Source organism: Haliotis cracherodii, unplaced genomic scaffold (genome assembly GCF_022045235.1).
Source record: "Haliotis cracherodii isolate W230 unplaced genomic scaffold, xgHalCrac1.p SCAF_18, whole genome shotgun sequence".
Lineage (NCBI taxonomy): Eukaryota > Metazoa > Mollusca > Gastropoda > Lepetellida > Haliotidae > Haliotis > Haliotis cracherodii.
In genome coordinates, this window is record NW_027266273.1 from 2,758,171 (window position 1) to 2,775,584 (window position 17,414).

Here is a 17,414-nt window from a genome sequence, read left to right on the forward strand (position 1 = left end):
TGCCCTGACGCACACTTTAAAAAACACTTGTTTTTATCACTGCTGAATTTTGTACTCTTTATTCTGTGAGCAGAATTTCCAGAGACATAATGTTTTGCTAATTCAACAAAATAAATTCTTAAATTTGTGTAGGCTGTGGGGTGACCTCAGTGGTTGACAATACAGAGGTTCACTTACAATACACACAAAATGGGTTGGATTCACCACGTGGGTACAAAATGCAAAGCCCATTCTTGGTGTACCTGCTGTAGTTAAACTGAAATATACCTACTGCCTAAACTGGTATACATGTATTACCAGATTTGGCTACCATGAACCAAGTGTACAAGCCAAACAGAAATTATACTTGACTGAGGGTTTAAGCTAATATGAATATAAAGCTGAGGATTAAAGGTCTTGAGGTACACATTTTACATTCAAGTACCAAGATCCCAACTGAAATTTAACGGGACTGGTTTAATCTCATGGTTAATGCAACGATCTCGTAATGTTAGCATCATCCTCAATAACAAAATCCTTTCCATCTATGTAACTCTTCCAACACACGCACTATGCGACTTACCTCAACAGATCAGCCAAACAAGATGATATTCATGCAGTGTATTTACTTATAAAGTCATAGCTAAATTTAGTCTAAACAAGTTTATGTGAAGACACCTGTGTCATGTATCCGGATGAAATAAATTGAATATGTACACACCTATATAGTGCTTACTGCTGCAGTCACACATGAATAATTCTATTTGTATTACAAAATAAAAGTAAACAGTGAAATCTGTGCTATTAGATTGACCACATTCTCAATGATATTTTTGTTCAAGTAAATACATAGTAATTTCAAAAGGTCCTTTCAAATATGAATTTGTTTTCCTTTAAAATATGATTTTTTTCCTAATAATTAAAATCAATCATGAGAATGATCTTGAACAAATATGTCAAAACTCTTTTTAGGATAAATCCTGTTAAGCCCGAATCTATAATATATTATACATGCATACTTCAACATAAACATTCCAGCTCTTCATCTAACCCATCAAACATTTTTGTGATCTACAATTTGTTTATGTCACTAAAAGGACATAACAATATAACCTTTGACCTGATCTCCAGGGGTCGAAACACAGTACAACTACCCACAGGTAAACAAGCAAAAAGGCCAAACTTTTAAACCGACTATATTCTTAACCATGTACAATTGCAAACTGCACACACTGGAGGGGGGGGGGGTGGGGTGTTTCTTGGTTCATATACCACAGCCGATAACCTCAGGTACCCAAGGACCCACCTTTATTTCAAACACTGTGTAAACGTTCATATCTTGACCACGTTTGATTCTTTTAGAGCTAGTTAAAAGCCAAATCAAGCTGTTCAGATGAAGAACAGGTGAGTGAGTTATGATTAATGCGACTCAGCAGTATGCGAGCATGTCAGCTTTACGAAGGACAGAACAGTCAGAAATAACACTGTTAGAGGTTTATCATTTTGGCAAGACACTTAAGAATAGGTAAGGTGATGATGTATGAAGAATTATCAGAAAGAATGTGGAGTTCCTGCAATCAGCAGATCCTGGCATAACTAAGGGATGCAACTCTTCACTGTCACAGACAGACCTGCTAACCCTCCTGCATTTTGCAGGAGACTCATGCAATTTGATAAAATCTCCCAGTCTCCCGCATGAGGTACTACTTCTCCCACAAAACAGCATTTTTCAAGAATGTAAAATGTGCCTCCTTTGTCCTACACGTAAAAACCAAGAACAGGAAGTTGATGATAACAGAATTCTACAAGTAAGTTTTCTGATCAAATTCAGATGCAATCACCCTTCTCCATGAAAAACTCAGAGCTTTTTGTAACACCCGATGATATTTACAAACAAAGGTGTTTCTGGAAGGCAAGATTGCATCTCTATTCAAGTGCGGAAAGACGAAAACGAATATGGAAAGTTGGTTGGTTGGTTTGTTGTTTTACGCTGCACCCAGCAATATTCAAATTTTGTAAATAATCGCGTCTTGACCAGACAATCCAATGATTGATATCATGAGCATTGATCCACGCAATTGGGATACGATGACTTGCATCAACCACCTGATCCTGTTAGTTGCCTCTTACAACAAGCATAGATGTGTTGAAGACACTCAGGAAGAAATAGTCACAAAGTTCCTGGATATGCCAGTGTGCAATCTCTCATCAGCAGCAAATCTTTTCGAGGCCATTGACAAGTGTTTCGAGTAAGTAAATACAGCTTCAAGATTTATCACCTAAGTTTATCATTCATCATTAATAAATTTTGAAAACTGTGGATATGTTGAAACCTCTGCAATTAATGAATTTTGAGAACCATATATGTGTTGAAACGTCTGCAAGAAAATGAAAAGGATAATACAATGAAGAGAAAATCTTTTGACTTATATTGACATTCTTTGATATGTGATTCTAAATTGTTGTTTTAAAATATATTTTGTTTTCTTAATAAGATGACCTCATCATCTGTAAATGTATTGTGTTGGCATAAATAAATTGCTATTTGTAAACACATTTTTATTTAAACTGCTTTTGTTTTATATAAATAACAAACAATGAGGAAAAACTGATCATGGCCAATTGTTTCTTTTGAAATTAGTTTGGACTTTAATTGTAGGTTCATCCTAATTGAAAGACACTTGCAACTAATTGCCACTCTAATATTCTTACATAGACCATGGCTTTGATTGTAAGAACCTGATAGCCTACTGTTCTGACAATGTAAGTGTGACGGTTGGATGACACAACTCTGTTCTGTCAAGGATGAGAGAGAGAGAGAGCCAGCAGTATTCTAATTCAGCTGCATTTGCCATCTGGCAAACCTTGCCATCAAGTCTGGCCTCCCGGAGTGAGTGAGTGAGTGAGATTGATTTTACGCTGCTTTTAGCAATATTCCATCAATATTTTGGCGGGGGACACCAGAAATGGGCTTCACACATTGTACCCATGTCAGGAATTGAACCCAGGTCTTCGGTGTGATGAGCGAACGCTTTAACCACTAGGCTAACCGACTGCCCTCCGGCCTCCACGAACTCAGACCGCTCTCTCTGGACCACAAGCTTATTGAGATTCACTTTCATTTTCACCTCAGGTACTCATGCTTACTTGATGTTAAACATCAACTTTTATAACATGACACGTATTAAATCAATCCGACATTGACATATTGTCATCAAATAGTAGATGAATAACATAAAATTAAATTATTAATTTCAGAAGCACCCTGAGTATGTGTGAAATTTTAATTTCATTATGATAGTGGTGTCTTCGTCTGCTCAAAGCCTACGTTTAGCAGGAGCAGATGAAGATGCTATCACATCTACAAAGTTTATGTTCTGAAATTAGTCTGATCAAACTATCTCTCCATTGGTCAATCAACATCAGGTTAGCATTAGATAAGCGTATTTGGCCTGAAGGTTCCCAACCCCCTGTGAATGTTGGGTTACAGAGGCCTATATAATCACTTGCATACTATCAACAAAAACATGAGTGGCAACTTATCAATGAAATGATGACGGGGTAGTGATATGAAGATTTCAAGTTACACAATCACAGGTGACTGTAAAATGACTCTGTCAACCTGAATACATATTCATTAATGTAAAAATCTATTTATGACAATATCCTGCATAATTTGACTCTAAATAATATTCAGGATAATGATAAAATGGATGAGACAGCGCTACTATTACTAAATTTTAAAAAATAATGGCAACATCTTAAGAAAACAGTAAGTTGACAATCGTAATCTGACAAAGTATTCCCGTAATTCAGTCTGTGACTTTAGACACTAGCCTGTTGCCTGAGTCTAGTAAAATATCTTTCAGTCCAGTAAGCTTTGTTCATCAAAGTCCATACATTAAGAACCGCCTCCCTGGTCTAGTGGTAGAGTGTCCGCCCAGGGAGAGCGGACGGTCCGGAGTTCGATCCCCGGCCACGTCATACCAAAGGACGTTAAAAAAGATGGTACTTGTTGTTACCCTGTCTGGCGCTCGGCAAATAGGGGCTAAAACTGGTCGGTTCGGTGTCAGTATACTGTGTCTGAGTGGGGTACTCATGTTAAACTGCAGCGTGGTATCTCAGTGGGCTAGCACTATAAATCAGCATTAGTCCGGACTAGTACAAGCAGCCACACAAACACACACACACGTACATGCACGTAACTATGTAAGTGCAATAATCTTGGACTCGACGTTAAACCCCATTTCACCTCACCTCACCTCACCTCACCTAACCTCACCTCATCCATACATTAAGATCTACTGAAAATAATGTTAAGTGACAGGTCTGGCCAAGCAGAGTCAAATTGTTTTTGCCACAGACTGTAATAGAAGTATATAAAAAGCCCATTAACCACAAACATGTTGGCAGGCACTGAAGACACTAATTTTTGTGAACTCATCATTCACTGTCAAGACATCTCCCTCTTGCTTCATATATAAGGTGAGGTGAAACTGGATTTAAGGTCAAGTCCAAGATGATTGTACTTATATAGTGACATGCTTTCACGCGTGTGTGGCGGCATGTACTAGTGCGGAGGAGTTTATAGAGCTCGATCCCCTGACATTCCTCTCTGTGGTCTACCACTAGACCATGGAGGCGGTCTCCTCTTATAAAAGGCAGGTTAAGTCCTCACATGGGAGTGAACATGAGGGATTCACAAGACTGCGTTCTCCTCTACAAGCGTAGTTTCAATACTAAGCCTGGGACGAGTCTAAATTTACTACCTGGGTACCCACTGTAGGTCTCAAGTTGGGTACAAAAAGTTCAATTTGGAGGTTTTTTAAGGAGCCCTGGCAAAAAGTATTTAGATATAGTACAAAATGATCTGATCGTGCGTACACTGAAGTTGACTGAAGCTTTGTCTTGACTCAAACACATAAAAATCAGAAGGATTGTGGGCATAGTCAGAAAGAAATGCAAACATTAGCGACTTGTACTTATAAAGTGTAACCATGAATTTTATAGTTAATGTCATAAAAAAATATATCACATGACTGAGCATGAGTCTGGGTAGTCCTGTGGGTACCCGGGTCCTACTCAGTACCCACCAGACCAGAGTACCTGAGTTACCCGTCCCAGCCCTGCTTCATACTATGTTGGTTTAGTTCTAGGTAGTATTACTCCCAAGATGGATCACATAATGTTCAACATACCATTCTTCACAAAAAAGAACAGATATTCAAAAACAATAACATTAATTATTATATATTAAATTATGATACTTAGTGGCAGCAAGTAGCGAAAATGTTGTTCTCAGTATAGCTTTGACACTTAATCAGGGAAAAGGCAATACAGGGATTGTGAAGTCTAGTCAGTATATTGAGTTAGGAGCCATATCTTCACTGCCATGGACACAGAAATGCTCTCATTAAGATTGATAGCAACGTAAAGACATAATTTCAGGTGCTATCATTATATATCAATCAGTTTGTCCATTTCTGAAAGTCTTCCTTTTGGCTCAGAATTAACAGCTATTGTTACAATAATCCCCTCAGGATCTACTCGTGTACAGTATGTTACACCAGGAGACATTATTATTAAATCTATAAACACTCAATCCTAAATGTCTAAGTCAGTGTATGAATCATTGTATCTGTTGCTGTCAGTGTTGAACGTAAAGACGGTCATAGACAAATTCTCACCTTTACAGGTAAAATAAAAATATACCCAGCAGGAGTGAGCAATGTGTACATTCAGATAACAGCCCTATTTCCCACCACAAATAAAGTTCTCACATGTCAAACACATCCATGAGGGTAACAAGCATAATGTACATTGACAGCCCAGCACAATACAAAGAGATTTAAGCACTCGGGATCTATGGATTTAGCACAGATTATAAAGTAAGGATAACAAATTTATGGATGAACAACTTCTTTATTACAATTACATAAATTTCTTATCCTTACTTAGTACTCCAACTTCTAAATGCCTATCAAAGAATAAAACAGATTATAAAGCTTGGAAAGGAATTGTTAAGATACGACATGCACAGTTGAGCAATTAGGAGGGAAAAGTATTTTGCTTGAAACAAATATCCACATGCCATGGTTTATTCCAGGTAATGATTAGTGTATGATGATACAAGTGATTTTTGCTCCTCCTAGGGTTAAATTTCAGTGTTACAAAACTTACCTTGGCTCAGAGATGGGTGTTTATACATAGTACAGGAAAATGGCTTAGAAGCCCCAGCAAGAAAAGTAGAAACTTTCCGTGTGTTTTGTTTATATAATCCATTACCTAATGTATGCATCTAATCCAGTAAAACCAATACACTTTTCATCAATATTCATTATTGTAATGAAGGCAATCAATGTTGGCATTTCATGAGAAACACGTCACAAATCTTGACAATTTAAAGACAATTTGGGAGTGTTTTTTTTACTGCGAAGGTTGATGAGTGTAAAGCAATAAAGAGTTCCAGTATTGCTATTCATACCATGCAAAACCTTCCTGAACAAAGAATGCTAGTACTAGGATATATAAAGCATGCAACAAAAGTCCTTATTCTTCTGTCTTTACTGGGACACTGAGTACACAACAATCATGATAAATCACAAACTAAGACATCATCCACAGAAATTCATTAAACTGTTCAATGTCAAACAGGGCTGAATATTACTCATCACTCAGAAGCACTGTTAATGTTGACATCTTCTAACAATACATTGTAAACAATAACGGTGCACATAGGTGAGTTTACAGTTTTTCTTTAACATTGTTTAATACACTCATTTATAAAGTGTTTTTCAGTTCATAGCTCAGCACACAGTCAACTTTTTGAATGGCATATGCTACAATTTTGCACTTACAACAATCCAAATATTGTCAGTTATGAATACCCTTGTTAAAAGAAGGTTTGTGGAGATGTGATTTGGTGCTAGCTGCAATACATATCCTGAACCATGATGTGCCCTTTCCCTTGTCCTGCAGCACAAGTATATATTATTTCACATTTGTCCTGCAATAAAGTTTAAATTTCAAATTCAAAAACTTCATGTTCTCAATTAACATTACCATTTTCTGTAATTAAACAATAAATAAATGCTTACAAATCTACTGTTTTCTAAATCCATAGTTTGTACCTTCAATAACTCTGCAGTATTTTGTGAGAACATATTGCAGCCATTTTCATCAACTTAGCACTGCATGTGTTTTCTACTTTTCCTGTGAAAATTTAATGTTTCCGACTGTGTCATACTTGCTGTTACCCTGTCTCGTGCTCGGCATTAAGGGGCTAAAATAAGGACTGGTGAGAGCTCGGAGTCAGTATACTGTGTCTGAGTGAAACGGCGGCATGGTAAGTCAGTGTGCTAGCACTTTAAATCGACATTAGTCCGGAATAGTACAAGAAGACACACACATGCATGCACGTCGCTATGTGAGTGCAAGAAGCTTGGACGGGACATTAAACCCCATTTCACCTCACCTCACATTTCTGAACGTATTTTCTAACCCAATCACAAGTTCAGATTTTGGACCTGGAAGATGAGGATATTTACGAGAGACAGTACAAAATTATTCACAGTCACTTTCATTTATGTTCATCTCCAACATTTCAAACTCGCTCAACCATGAATCTTGAACAATTTGTTTGCTTGTTTTAGTCATACTGCTTTGGAGAAGTTTTTTGTTGTTCAGCCTGTTCCGTAATAAAATCGTGATATTGCTCATCAACCCCCACCATCCCTGATTATTAACTTCTGTATATCAACCGTTACCCTCATAAAATCATTACCTTTGTCATTTGAGTGTCTGTAATGAGTAGTTTACAACAAATATAATAAATATAATTATCTTCCTTCTAAAAGTAGTTTCGAGACCACACACTCTTTCGGTTTATTTCTTTAACAGACAGTTGCCAAGAATCCTGTCTATTTATGATATGAGTGACATATATATTTCATTATTATTGATAAGAATGTAACAGAGATGAAAACTTATGTAAGGTTCAAAATTATCAAGCATATTTTTATTGAAAACGAATTGAGATAAATTGATACCATTGAAATATGTACAAGATTTTTTTTACTTCCTTCTCATCCTGCACATGCTGCCACTTAATGTGAGTGGACAAGCAGCTTTTCTTCAGCCCTGTCTTCTCAATATAGACTCGATAACTCAACTACACACAATAAATCAAAATAATTATTCAAAATGAAAAAGTTGAGCAATGATAAATTGTAAGAATTGTTTTTAATTAAATGACATGATATTAAGTTCCTTTTTGACACTGAGAAGCTGAACATGCTCAGTGGGAGCTGTGTCGTCAGGATAAATACTCATTGAATGAAACGCATGACCTTTTTTAATGATTCTCATGCACTGATGTGTCACACTCAGAAATCGAAAAAAGAGAACAATAAAATTTAACAAATACCCTCCAAAGACTAGACGCAACCAGCTTCTAATGAACTTCACATGTGTACCAATAACCTTCTTGTCACAAGTACAAGTACGTTGATATTACTTTAAACTAGTCAATCTGAAACCACGTGGAAGCAATTTTGTATTTGTACAGAATGAATTACACATTCTGATGAATAAACAACAATTTCTACTTCCGCGGACATGGATGATGAATGTTTGTAGATTTATAAACATCCAATAAACAACAATTTCTACTTACGCTGAAGTCGATGATGAATGTTTGCAGATTTATAAACATCAACCAAACCAAAAGTCATAATGGAAGCCATTTTGAAAGTTCCAAAAGTTTTGCAAGAATGAAGAACTAGCTCCTGCTTGGGTGGATTCTGGGAGTCAACTGAATGCTAATTGTTGTCATTGGCCTACCAATGTGACAGTGTGATTAAAAGGTTCGACAATTGTGACAGTCGGTATCATCTCTGCTCAACGTGATGTGCGAGATAAAAACAGGTTATCAGTGGCAAAGGCTTGGTGTTGACACTGTCATACATAACATGCTTACAGGAAATATCTAAACATCAAAATATTTACTCCGCAAGACAGTACTCGGAGTTATCACCAGATTATGAAACAAATAATATTTACATGGAACACTCATAGATAACTGCGCAAATCCATTCAATAGCAAGACTGATCCAGCCACACATTTAGGTACAGTGTGTGAGTGGGTTGGGTTCTGAACCACTTTCAGCAGTGTTCCAGCAATATCCAGTCTGGGCTGCCTTTACCACTTGTCTAGCCCACTGTCACTCATGTAGGTACACACACTTGGTGTGGAGTACAAGTTCTGCACATATCATCCTCATCTGATATCATTTTACTGTTTTCATGTGCATGGACATTTAGCAAACCAGTAATGTCAAATCCCATGACTGTAACATGGGGAATGAAGGGAAATGTATAACCAGGCTGTTTGGGGGGCATCAGGATGGATTGTGTTCATGCAGTTTGCCCAGACTGGACTAATAACAGGCGGTTGTGATATAGCTAGTATTCTGGTGACTGATGCATAAAACACCATTCACTTGCTTACACTTACTTACACTTGCATGATGCACGCACACATCTGACATGAGAACACTCAACTACTTTGCTATCTACCTTTACCATATCTATAGACAATAGCTGATTTCATTGTACTAATATATAGTGTAAGGGTCTTGTTATTGACGTCACAGTAACACAGCAGCAATTATCAACCTTGAGAGGGAACTTTTTACGCCATCTGCTCACTACCATTCGTGACCAACTCGTGTTATTTCGGGACAAGCCGAATTGCGACTCGTGCCCCTCTCGTGGCCATTTTTGTGACTGGGTTCCGTCTTAGCACAAACGGGCATACCTAAAACAATTGTCAACTCGTTGTGTAGTGGTTCACATATATTTCCCCATATATCATATATATTTCAGATGCAATTTAAAGCACATCAGGACATGCTGAATTATACAGTATGACTGAACACATTTAACTGTGTCTTGGGTATATTTTTAGATGCAAGACATATGTAAAATCAAAAATTATTTCTGAGGGATTCTTTGACGAAGAACTTGAAATCATACTCGCGTTCTGATTGGTTTGTCATATTATTGCACATAACATTCATCGATAGGGGTACGAGTCTTCTTGCAGGTTACGGAAAGGGGCGAGTGGTGACTAATGGCTTACCACCTGTTGATACGATGACAGGTTATACTAATGGTAGTTGACATGTGCTTGAGGGGGCGGGGACAGGCCACGTAATGAAGGAGGGGTGGGTGACGAGTGTCCAAACACAAGATCATCCTCCAATCGGTGAGTGAGTGAGTGGAGTTTCATGCTGATTCATCAAACGCCCAGTCACATAACATCAGGGGACACCAAAAATGCACCAATGCGGGAATCAAATTCAGGCTATCGTATGACAAGCAAACACAGGAACCACTAGGCTGAGTCTCTGCCCCATCACCAACAGTACAGTGGTATAGTAAATGTGAATCAGTGTTTGACATCCCTCCAATGAGTGATGTTTTTCAATAATTCCTAACAGTGTCCAAAAACACAGGCAGTGTTTATCTCTACCCAACTATCATGTGCAACCCACAATGCACCAGAATGAGTGTTGAGAAACTGTACCACATGTTTAATATACCTTATTTCCTGTCTTGTTGCAAAACTGTACTGTTTATAGGTTTTAGTACTTTATGCACCAGAATTTTATGACGGAAATTGACTTGTATACTATAAATATAAACTTATTTTCCATAAAATATAAATGTGTGACACTATTAGTATACTGATACAAACTGTGCATGGAGAGATAGTGATGTCATATGACATCCTGGTATTCATATAGGCCAGCCAGCCAGCCGATTTCTATGTTTTGGACAAGATGGTGAGGGAGGTGACGTTCAAGATTATTGCATTTATATAGCGACGTGCATGGATGTGTGTGTGTGGCTGCTTTTACTAGTCCGGACTAATGTCGATTTTACTGTGCTAGCGCACTGAGACACCATGCCACAGTTTAACATGACTCAGACACAGCATACTGCCTCCGAACCAACTAGTCCTTATTTTAGCCCCTTAATGCCGGGTGCCAGGCAGGGTAATCTACGTGTGTCAAGCACTTGACACAGTACAGACACATGATGTATATCTACCGCACCACTGCATATGAGGCACAGTGAGTGAGTGAGTGAGCGAGTGAGCGAGTGAGTCCGTGAGTGAGTGAGTCCGTGAGTGAGTTAGTCAGTGAGTGATATACACAAAACTAAGAAACTGACCCTATGTTTCTGATGCAACTCTGCACAGTGGTGCCACCTGTGCCCCATGTCTACAAAATGAACATGTGGCTAAAACATGATGGACTGAGCTGTCAGTCACAAGTAGAGTGTACTGTGTACCTGAATTACAACATTGATTCTGGTTTTGACAATATATCCGGAGTACTGTCAATGAAGTAAGGAAAACCTCTTCGTTTAATCTGAAGGAAAGGAAAATGTCAATGCAAGAAGTGAATGTCATTCTTTCTTACTAAACCTGTCAGCAACACTGTGTACTTGGCGACTGTGCTGACAGTCAGAACTTGTCATAAACAGGTCGTTCAAGCTGGTCAACCACTGGGTACACACACTTCAGTTTGGAAAACTGATCTTGTTTTGGGAGGGAATTTAGACAGAATAATTTACATATATTCAAAAATGTGGAAGAACCAACTATCATCTATCAACTATAAGGTAGGGAGAGTGGGTGTGGCATGAGGTGTAGGATGGGAGAGCGGGTGTGGCATGAGGTGTAGGATGGGAGAGTGGGTGTGGCATGAGGTGTAGGATGGGAGAGCGGGTGTGGCATGAGGTGTTGTATGGGACAGCAGGTGTGGCATGAGGTGTAGGTAGGGAGAGCGGGTGTGGCATGAGGTGTTGTATGGGACAGCAGGTGTGGCATGAGGTGTAGGTAGGGAGAGCGGGTGTGGCATGAGGTGTAGGATGGGAGAGCGGGTGTGGCATGAGGTGTTGTAGTGGACAGCAGGTGTGGCATGAGGTGTAGGTAGGGAGAGCGGGTGTGGCATGAGGTGTAGGATGGGAGAGCGGGTGTGGCATGAGGTGTAGGATGGGAGAGTGGGTGTGGCATGAGGTGTTGGATGGGAGAGCGGGTGTGGCATGAGGTGTAGGATGGGAGAGTGGGTGTGGCATGAGGTGTAGGATGGGAGAGCGGGTGTGGCATGAGGTGTAGGATGGGAGAGCGGGTGTGGCATGAGGTGTAGGATGGGAGAGCGGGTGTGGCATGAGGTGTAGGATGGGAGAGCGGGTGTGGCATGAGGTGTAGGATGGGAGAGTGGGTGTGGCATGAGGTGTAGGATGGGAGAGCGGGTGTGTCATGAGGTGTAGGATGGGAGAGCGGGTGTGGCATGAGGTGTAGGATGGGAGAGCGGGTGTGGCATGAGGTGTAGGATAGGAGAGTGGGTGTGGCATGAGGTGTAGGATGGGAGAGCGGGTGTGGCATGAGGTGTAGGATGGGAGAGTGGGTGTGGCATGAGGTGTAGGATGGGAGAGCGGGTGTGGCATGAGGTGTAGGATGGGAGAGTGGGTGTAGGATGGGAGAGTGGGTGTAGGATAGGAGGGTTGGAGTATGGATGGTTGCTGGTGGATGGGAGAGTGGGTGTGGCATGAGGTGTAGGATGGGAGAGTGGGTGTGGCATGAGGTTTTTGGATGGGGTGGTGGGTGTAGGGATGGTTGCTGGTGTAGGATGGAGTGGAGGGTTATTGTAGAATGGAAAGGTGGGTGTAGAGAGAGTGGATATGGCACAGGGTGGGAGGGTGGTGACTAAGGATAACAATTTTATCTTGACTGTCTCTCCGTGTTGATGTACAGCGACCCACAACTGCTGCAGCACTATGACACAGCAGCACCCACTATCTGAGTGCAGGCACCGGCGACAGTTACGCCAGATACTGCAAGGTGACTATCTCACCTGCAATCAGCCGCAATCCGACCAGGTCACCTTCACATTTCACTGTGACTCAAATTTCAAGGACACTATTTTCAATTTCTTTAACAAAGCAGTGATGATTATCAAGGGAGCATTATGAAAACTTATCCTTAGAACTCAAAACCAATCTGATTGTGGTCAAAAGAGAAATTAAAAGCTAAAATTTAAAAAAAAATGTGAATTTTTTTTTATTGAAGGTATGGTAGGTAGGACATGTAGGATGTTATACAATTTTTTTTAAATATACATATTCATTATTTTGTTAATCATCCTACATGCATGCAGGCATGCAAACATACATAAACATCTTAAATTAAAATCAGGCATGTACGGTTGTATCTATGATAAAATGACAATTAAAAATATTACTTCCCTCCCTCTATTTATATTAAACCTACATAATAAAATCATAACTTAGAACAGAATCATTGGGAGCTTATCCATTCTGATTTTTTATTTGACTCTTATTAATTACGTTAATCATAAAACAATTCTAAGCAGTGGTGAGATGAACATTATTTTTTAAAGATTTCTGCTGATCTGTATACAAAATAATTAACTTTTCTAAGATGGGTATTTTATAAATTGTGGATGACTTAAACTTAATTTGTAGAAGGAAATTAGTATGCATTCTATAAGGCTGGGACCACTTTATAACCAGTGTGCAAAATTCAGTTTGCTATACATTGAAATATAGGGAATACCCTCTACTTCTATACGCTTTTGCATAAAAGTATGATTAACAGTATGTAACTTTAAATAAAACGAACCAGGAGACGACAGCCTTTACTTGGACAAGAACAAAATTGTCTTAGAATGAATGAGGCATGAACATGTAGTCTTACAATTTCTTAAAAGCTAAACAGTAAATTGAATGAGATTTACATCACACCACGATTAGAATGCTTACAATGAAACATTGACATTATCTGCATCAATTCAAAATGGTTCATGTCCATACCAAAGACCCAAGCTAGATATATTGTATCTGTCTCTACACGTATCACGAGAGGATGGCTGTTTATGGCCATTGTACTCATGAATAAATATGAGTACCAGTAGACACAAATAAACCTCTTCACTATCAGATCTTCCTTGTATCAACCAGTACATGTTCATCAACGAGTACATTCCAGCAGGGCTCTATGACCCCCCCCCCCCCCGACAGCTGACATGACTGACAGCTATGTCAAACCGACATGCTGTTAACAGTTTCATTACTTAGCAACTATAAACCAGCTGTAAATGTGAACATAACATAAAACATAAAAAGCCAGTATCTGTTCCATGTACATCAGATTTCAAATCAAAACTATCATGTGTAACTCAACATGCTCAAAAGGCTAGATGACCAAACAACTAAAATTTCTCCACTATCTCAAATTCTGCAATACTTATTAATCTCTTGTGAAACAAAGCTGACTAGTTTTAGAAACTTGAATTTAGAACCTTTAGATTTCAACTGAATGTACACTGTTAATTTCTCAATTATTAAATTTGGTACCATGTGAATTAAAAACAAATTAGTAGCATGATGATATAGGTGAATAAATCATAAAATCTTTCAATGAATGATGATCATATAACAAACTATTTTACACAATTTGGTTCTCTTTGCACCTAGCTGATACTGCTGTGGCAAATAATCATGCTTGCTTCATTGATAAAAGTACCACTCATGGTCATATGACCACAATGTGCATCCTCATTAATAATTATAAATGTTGACATACCTTGAAAAGGAGAATCACAGTTACACATGTGAGAAATATCAATCAAAATTCTGCATTCACTGTGAATGCAATATGACAAAATAGCTCCCCTTGCTTCACCCCAGTTGATGAATACTGGCCACATGTGTGATAAGAGGGAATCATAACTGCAAGGAGTGTCCTATCTCTCTCTTTCACAAGTTGTCAATAAACAACCTTTATGATTTACTCATATTGCATTTTTTTGTACAAACAGGCATAACTAAATGGCAGAAATATTTATTACAATCACCATGAATCTATTGTTATGTACATATGTGACTAAATCAATTCTCTCATGGTTAATTGTGAAACAACAACTAATAATCTCTATCTATCGAGTGAGTGAGTGAGTGAGTGAGTGGGGTTGGAGTGGGGTATACGGCCATACAAACTATATTTGAAGCCCTATGGAGAGCTTTTAATACGGCCACTTTAATGTGTATAAATATATTGTCATGCACCTAACTGTTGTATTTCTAGTAGCATATCTATATAATTATGCAAAACAATATGGAAAGTGCACTGAAAGGCTTTCTTTGGGCCTCTCTGTTCTTATTTCAGAAGAAGTGCATTTTTTTACAAACAAGAGAAAAGTTTGATCATGTGTTAAGCCAACACCCACTGTGGAGTCACTGGAGCAGAAACTTCATTAACAGAGTAAGGCGAATCTAGTCGAGTAAACTCTATTGTCTATTGTTTGCAAACAATGCTCCAGATCAGTAGACGTACTGACCCTTTGAGCTGTCATGTGGATGTAGCTGCTTCTCAAAGATGCTTCTCAAAGATGCCTTGTATTACATGCTAAATGTTGAAAATATCTTCAAAATAAATAACTTGACTTGTCTTCACAAGAAAAATATATGCCCTACATAAATCTTTTCACAAACAATTGCATGCACAATGGGACTTTGTTGAATGACTAGAGAAAAAGAAGAAAAATATAATTTTGAAGAGGCACACATGTAAAGCGTAAAACGTAAGTATGAAAATAAACATATTCATGAACTGTATACAATGTCAGGCAATGTGGCCTAGGACAGAAACAACACAGCATCTATACATACATGCATATCTTATAGCAGAAGTTGTGGCAGTTGTACATTTTGAGAAAATTTAAGTACTCTGCAATTAATCTTGCCAAGTTGTATAAATCTGGACACAGTTGACCAGCTGTATGTCAATAGGGACTATGGAAACTTGGTTTCTGTGAACAGTTCAGTTAGTGTTGCGTGATCTGGCTAGGTTCAGTTGATACAGTTAGTGTTGCGTGATCTGGCTAGGTTCAGTTGATACAGTTAGTGTTGCGTTATCTGGCTAGGTTCAGTTGATACAGTTAGTGTTGCGTTATCTGGCTAGGTTCAGTTGATACAGTTAGTGTTGTGTGATCTGGCTAGGTTCAGTTGATACAGTTAGTGTTGCGTGATCTGGCTAGGTTCAGTTGATACAGTTAGTGTTGTGTGATCTGGCTAGGTTCAGTTGATACAGTTAGTGTTGCGTGATCTGGCTAGGTTCAGTTGATATTCCAGTTAATGAGGCATTTACAAGTTTGGTGAAGCCCTTGAGAATGTGAACAGTATTCAGGATCAAATAGGCTGAATCTGGGATCGGAACCTTGGCAACAGATGCTGATACTGCCAAGTGATGCAACTCTGCTAGTGATGCGATACAGCACCTCTGAGTGAGAGCATTAGGTAACCATGGCCTTCACCAATGTAGCTCAGACTTGGGTAGAATGGAGATTACTTGGTCACTATGGGTACTGAGTATGGACAGTGATGTGATGATCATGGGAAGACCAGTGCACTGCACATGACTGTGTCATTTGCACCCAATGGTCAACCAATAGGCTGCTGAACCAGCAGGCCACAGTGTCATAGCTGTAATATATAGCATGTTAACTATTGGTTCTATATATTGCTGTCAAATTTCAATGCACCCATCTGGAGATGAGCTCTCATGATGGAGGTGAGGTGAAATGGGGCATAACGTCACTTTCAAGATAACTGCACTGATATAGCGATGTGCATGCTTGTGTGTTTGTGTGTGTGGCTGCTTGTACTAACCAAAGATGTATATACGTCCGTGTTCTAACCAGGACTTAATGCTGATTTTGTTGTTGTGATAGTCCACTTAAATACCATGCTGCAGTTTTACTTGAATACCCTACTCAGACACAGTATACTTAATCCAAGTCGTCCAGTCCTTGGTTTATCCCATAATGTTGAATACAGGCAAGGTAACAACAAGTACCATCTCTTTAACGTCTTTTGGTATGATGTGGCCAGGGATGGAACCACCGAGCTTCCACTCTCCATGCAGTTACATCACCTTGGCCACAGAGACAGCGTTATCATGTGGAAACACTCCCTACATTCAATGTTATCTGCTAATGAAGCGTACATCCCATCTCTGCTGTTACAGTACAAGGCAGTGTCACTGCTTGGATCACCAGTGTATCTTCAATGATAAGTTAAGACAAAGCAGGGATGGATTCATCGCTGGCTTGTATATCAGTTGCATGTTGCATTGGATCTTCCTTTATCCAAGGCACAAAGTGATTATTACCTGAATGTTCCCAGTCATAACATTTATCATCATGTATCCGGAAAAATATTATGTATAATGCTCGCATAATACAGTTTATATTTCTTATAATGTACAGGATATTTATAATATGGAAATACACTCAACTAATAATCTCTATCGAGTGAGTGAGTGAGTGAGTGAGTGAGTGAGT

General features: G+C 38.9%; 1 protein-coding gene across 7 annotated transcripts in view; it reads right to left on the reverse strand.

Annotated features, from left to right (window-relative positions):
- LOC139465667 (serine/threonine-protein phosphatase 6 regulatory ankyrin repeat subunit B-like) overlaps positions 1-17,414 on the reverse strand; it is a 229,112-nt gene that overhangs the window by 161,772 nt on the left and 49,926 nt on the right. Inside the window, exon 1 of one of the 7 annotated variants that reach the window (XM_071247417.1) lies at positions 8,654-8,760. The exons of the other annotated variants lie outside the window; for them this stretch is intronic. Within the exon in view, the coding sequence (XP_071103518.1) occupies positions 8,654-8,723 (70 nt within the window). The 5' untranslated portion in view covers positions 8,724-8,760. Of the gene's footprint in view, positions 1-8,653; positions 8,761-17,414 lie in introns of those variants that run through there. 7 annotated transcript variants of the gene reach the window in all.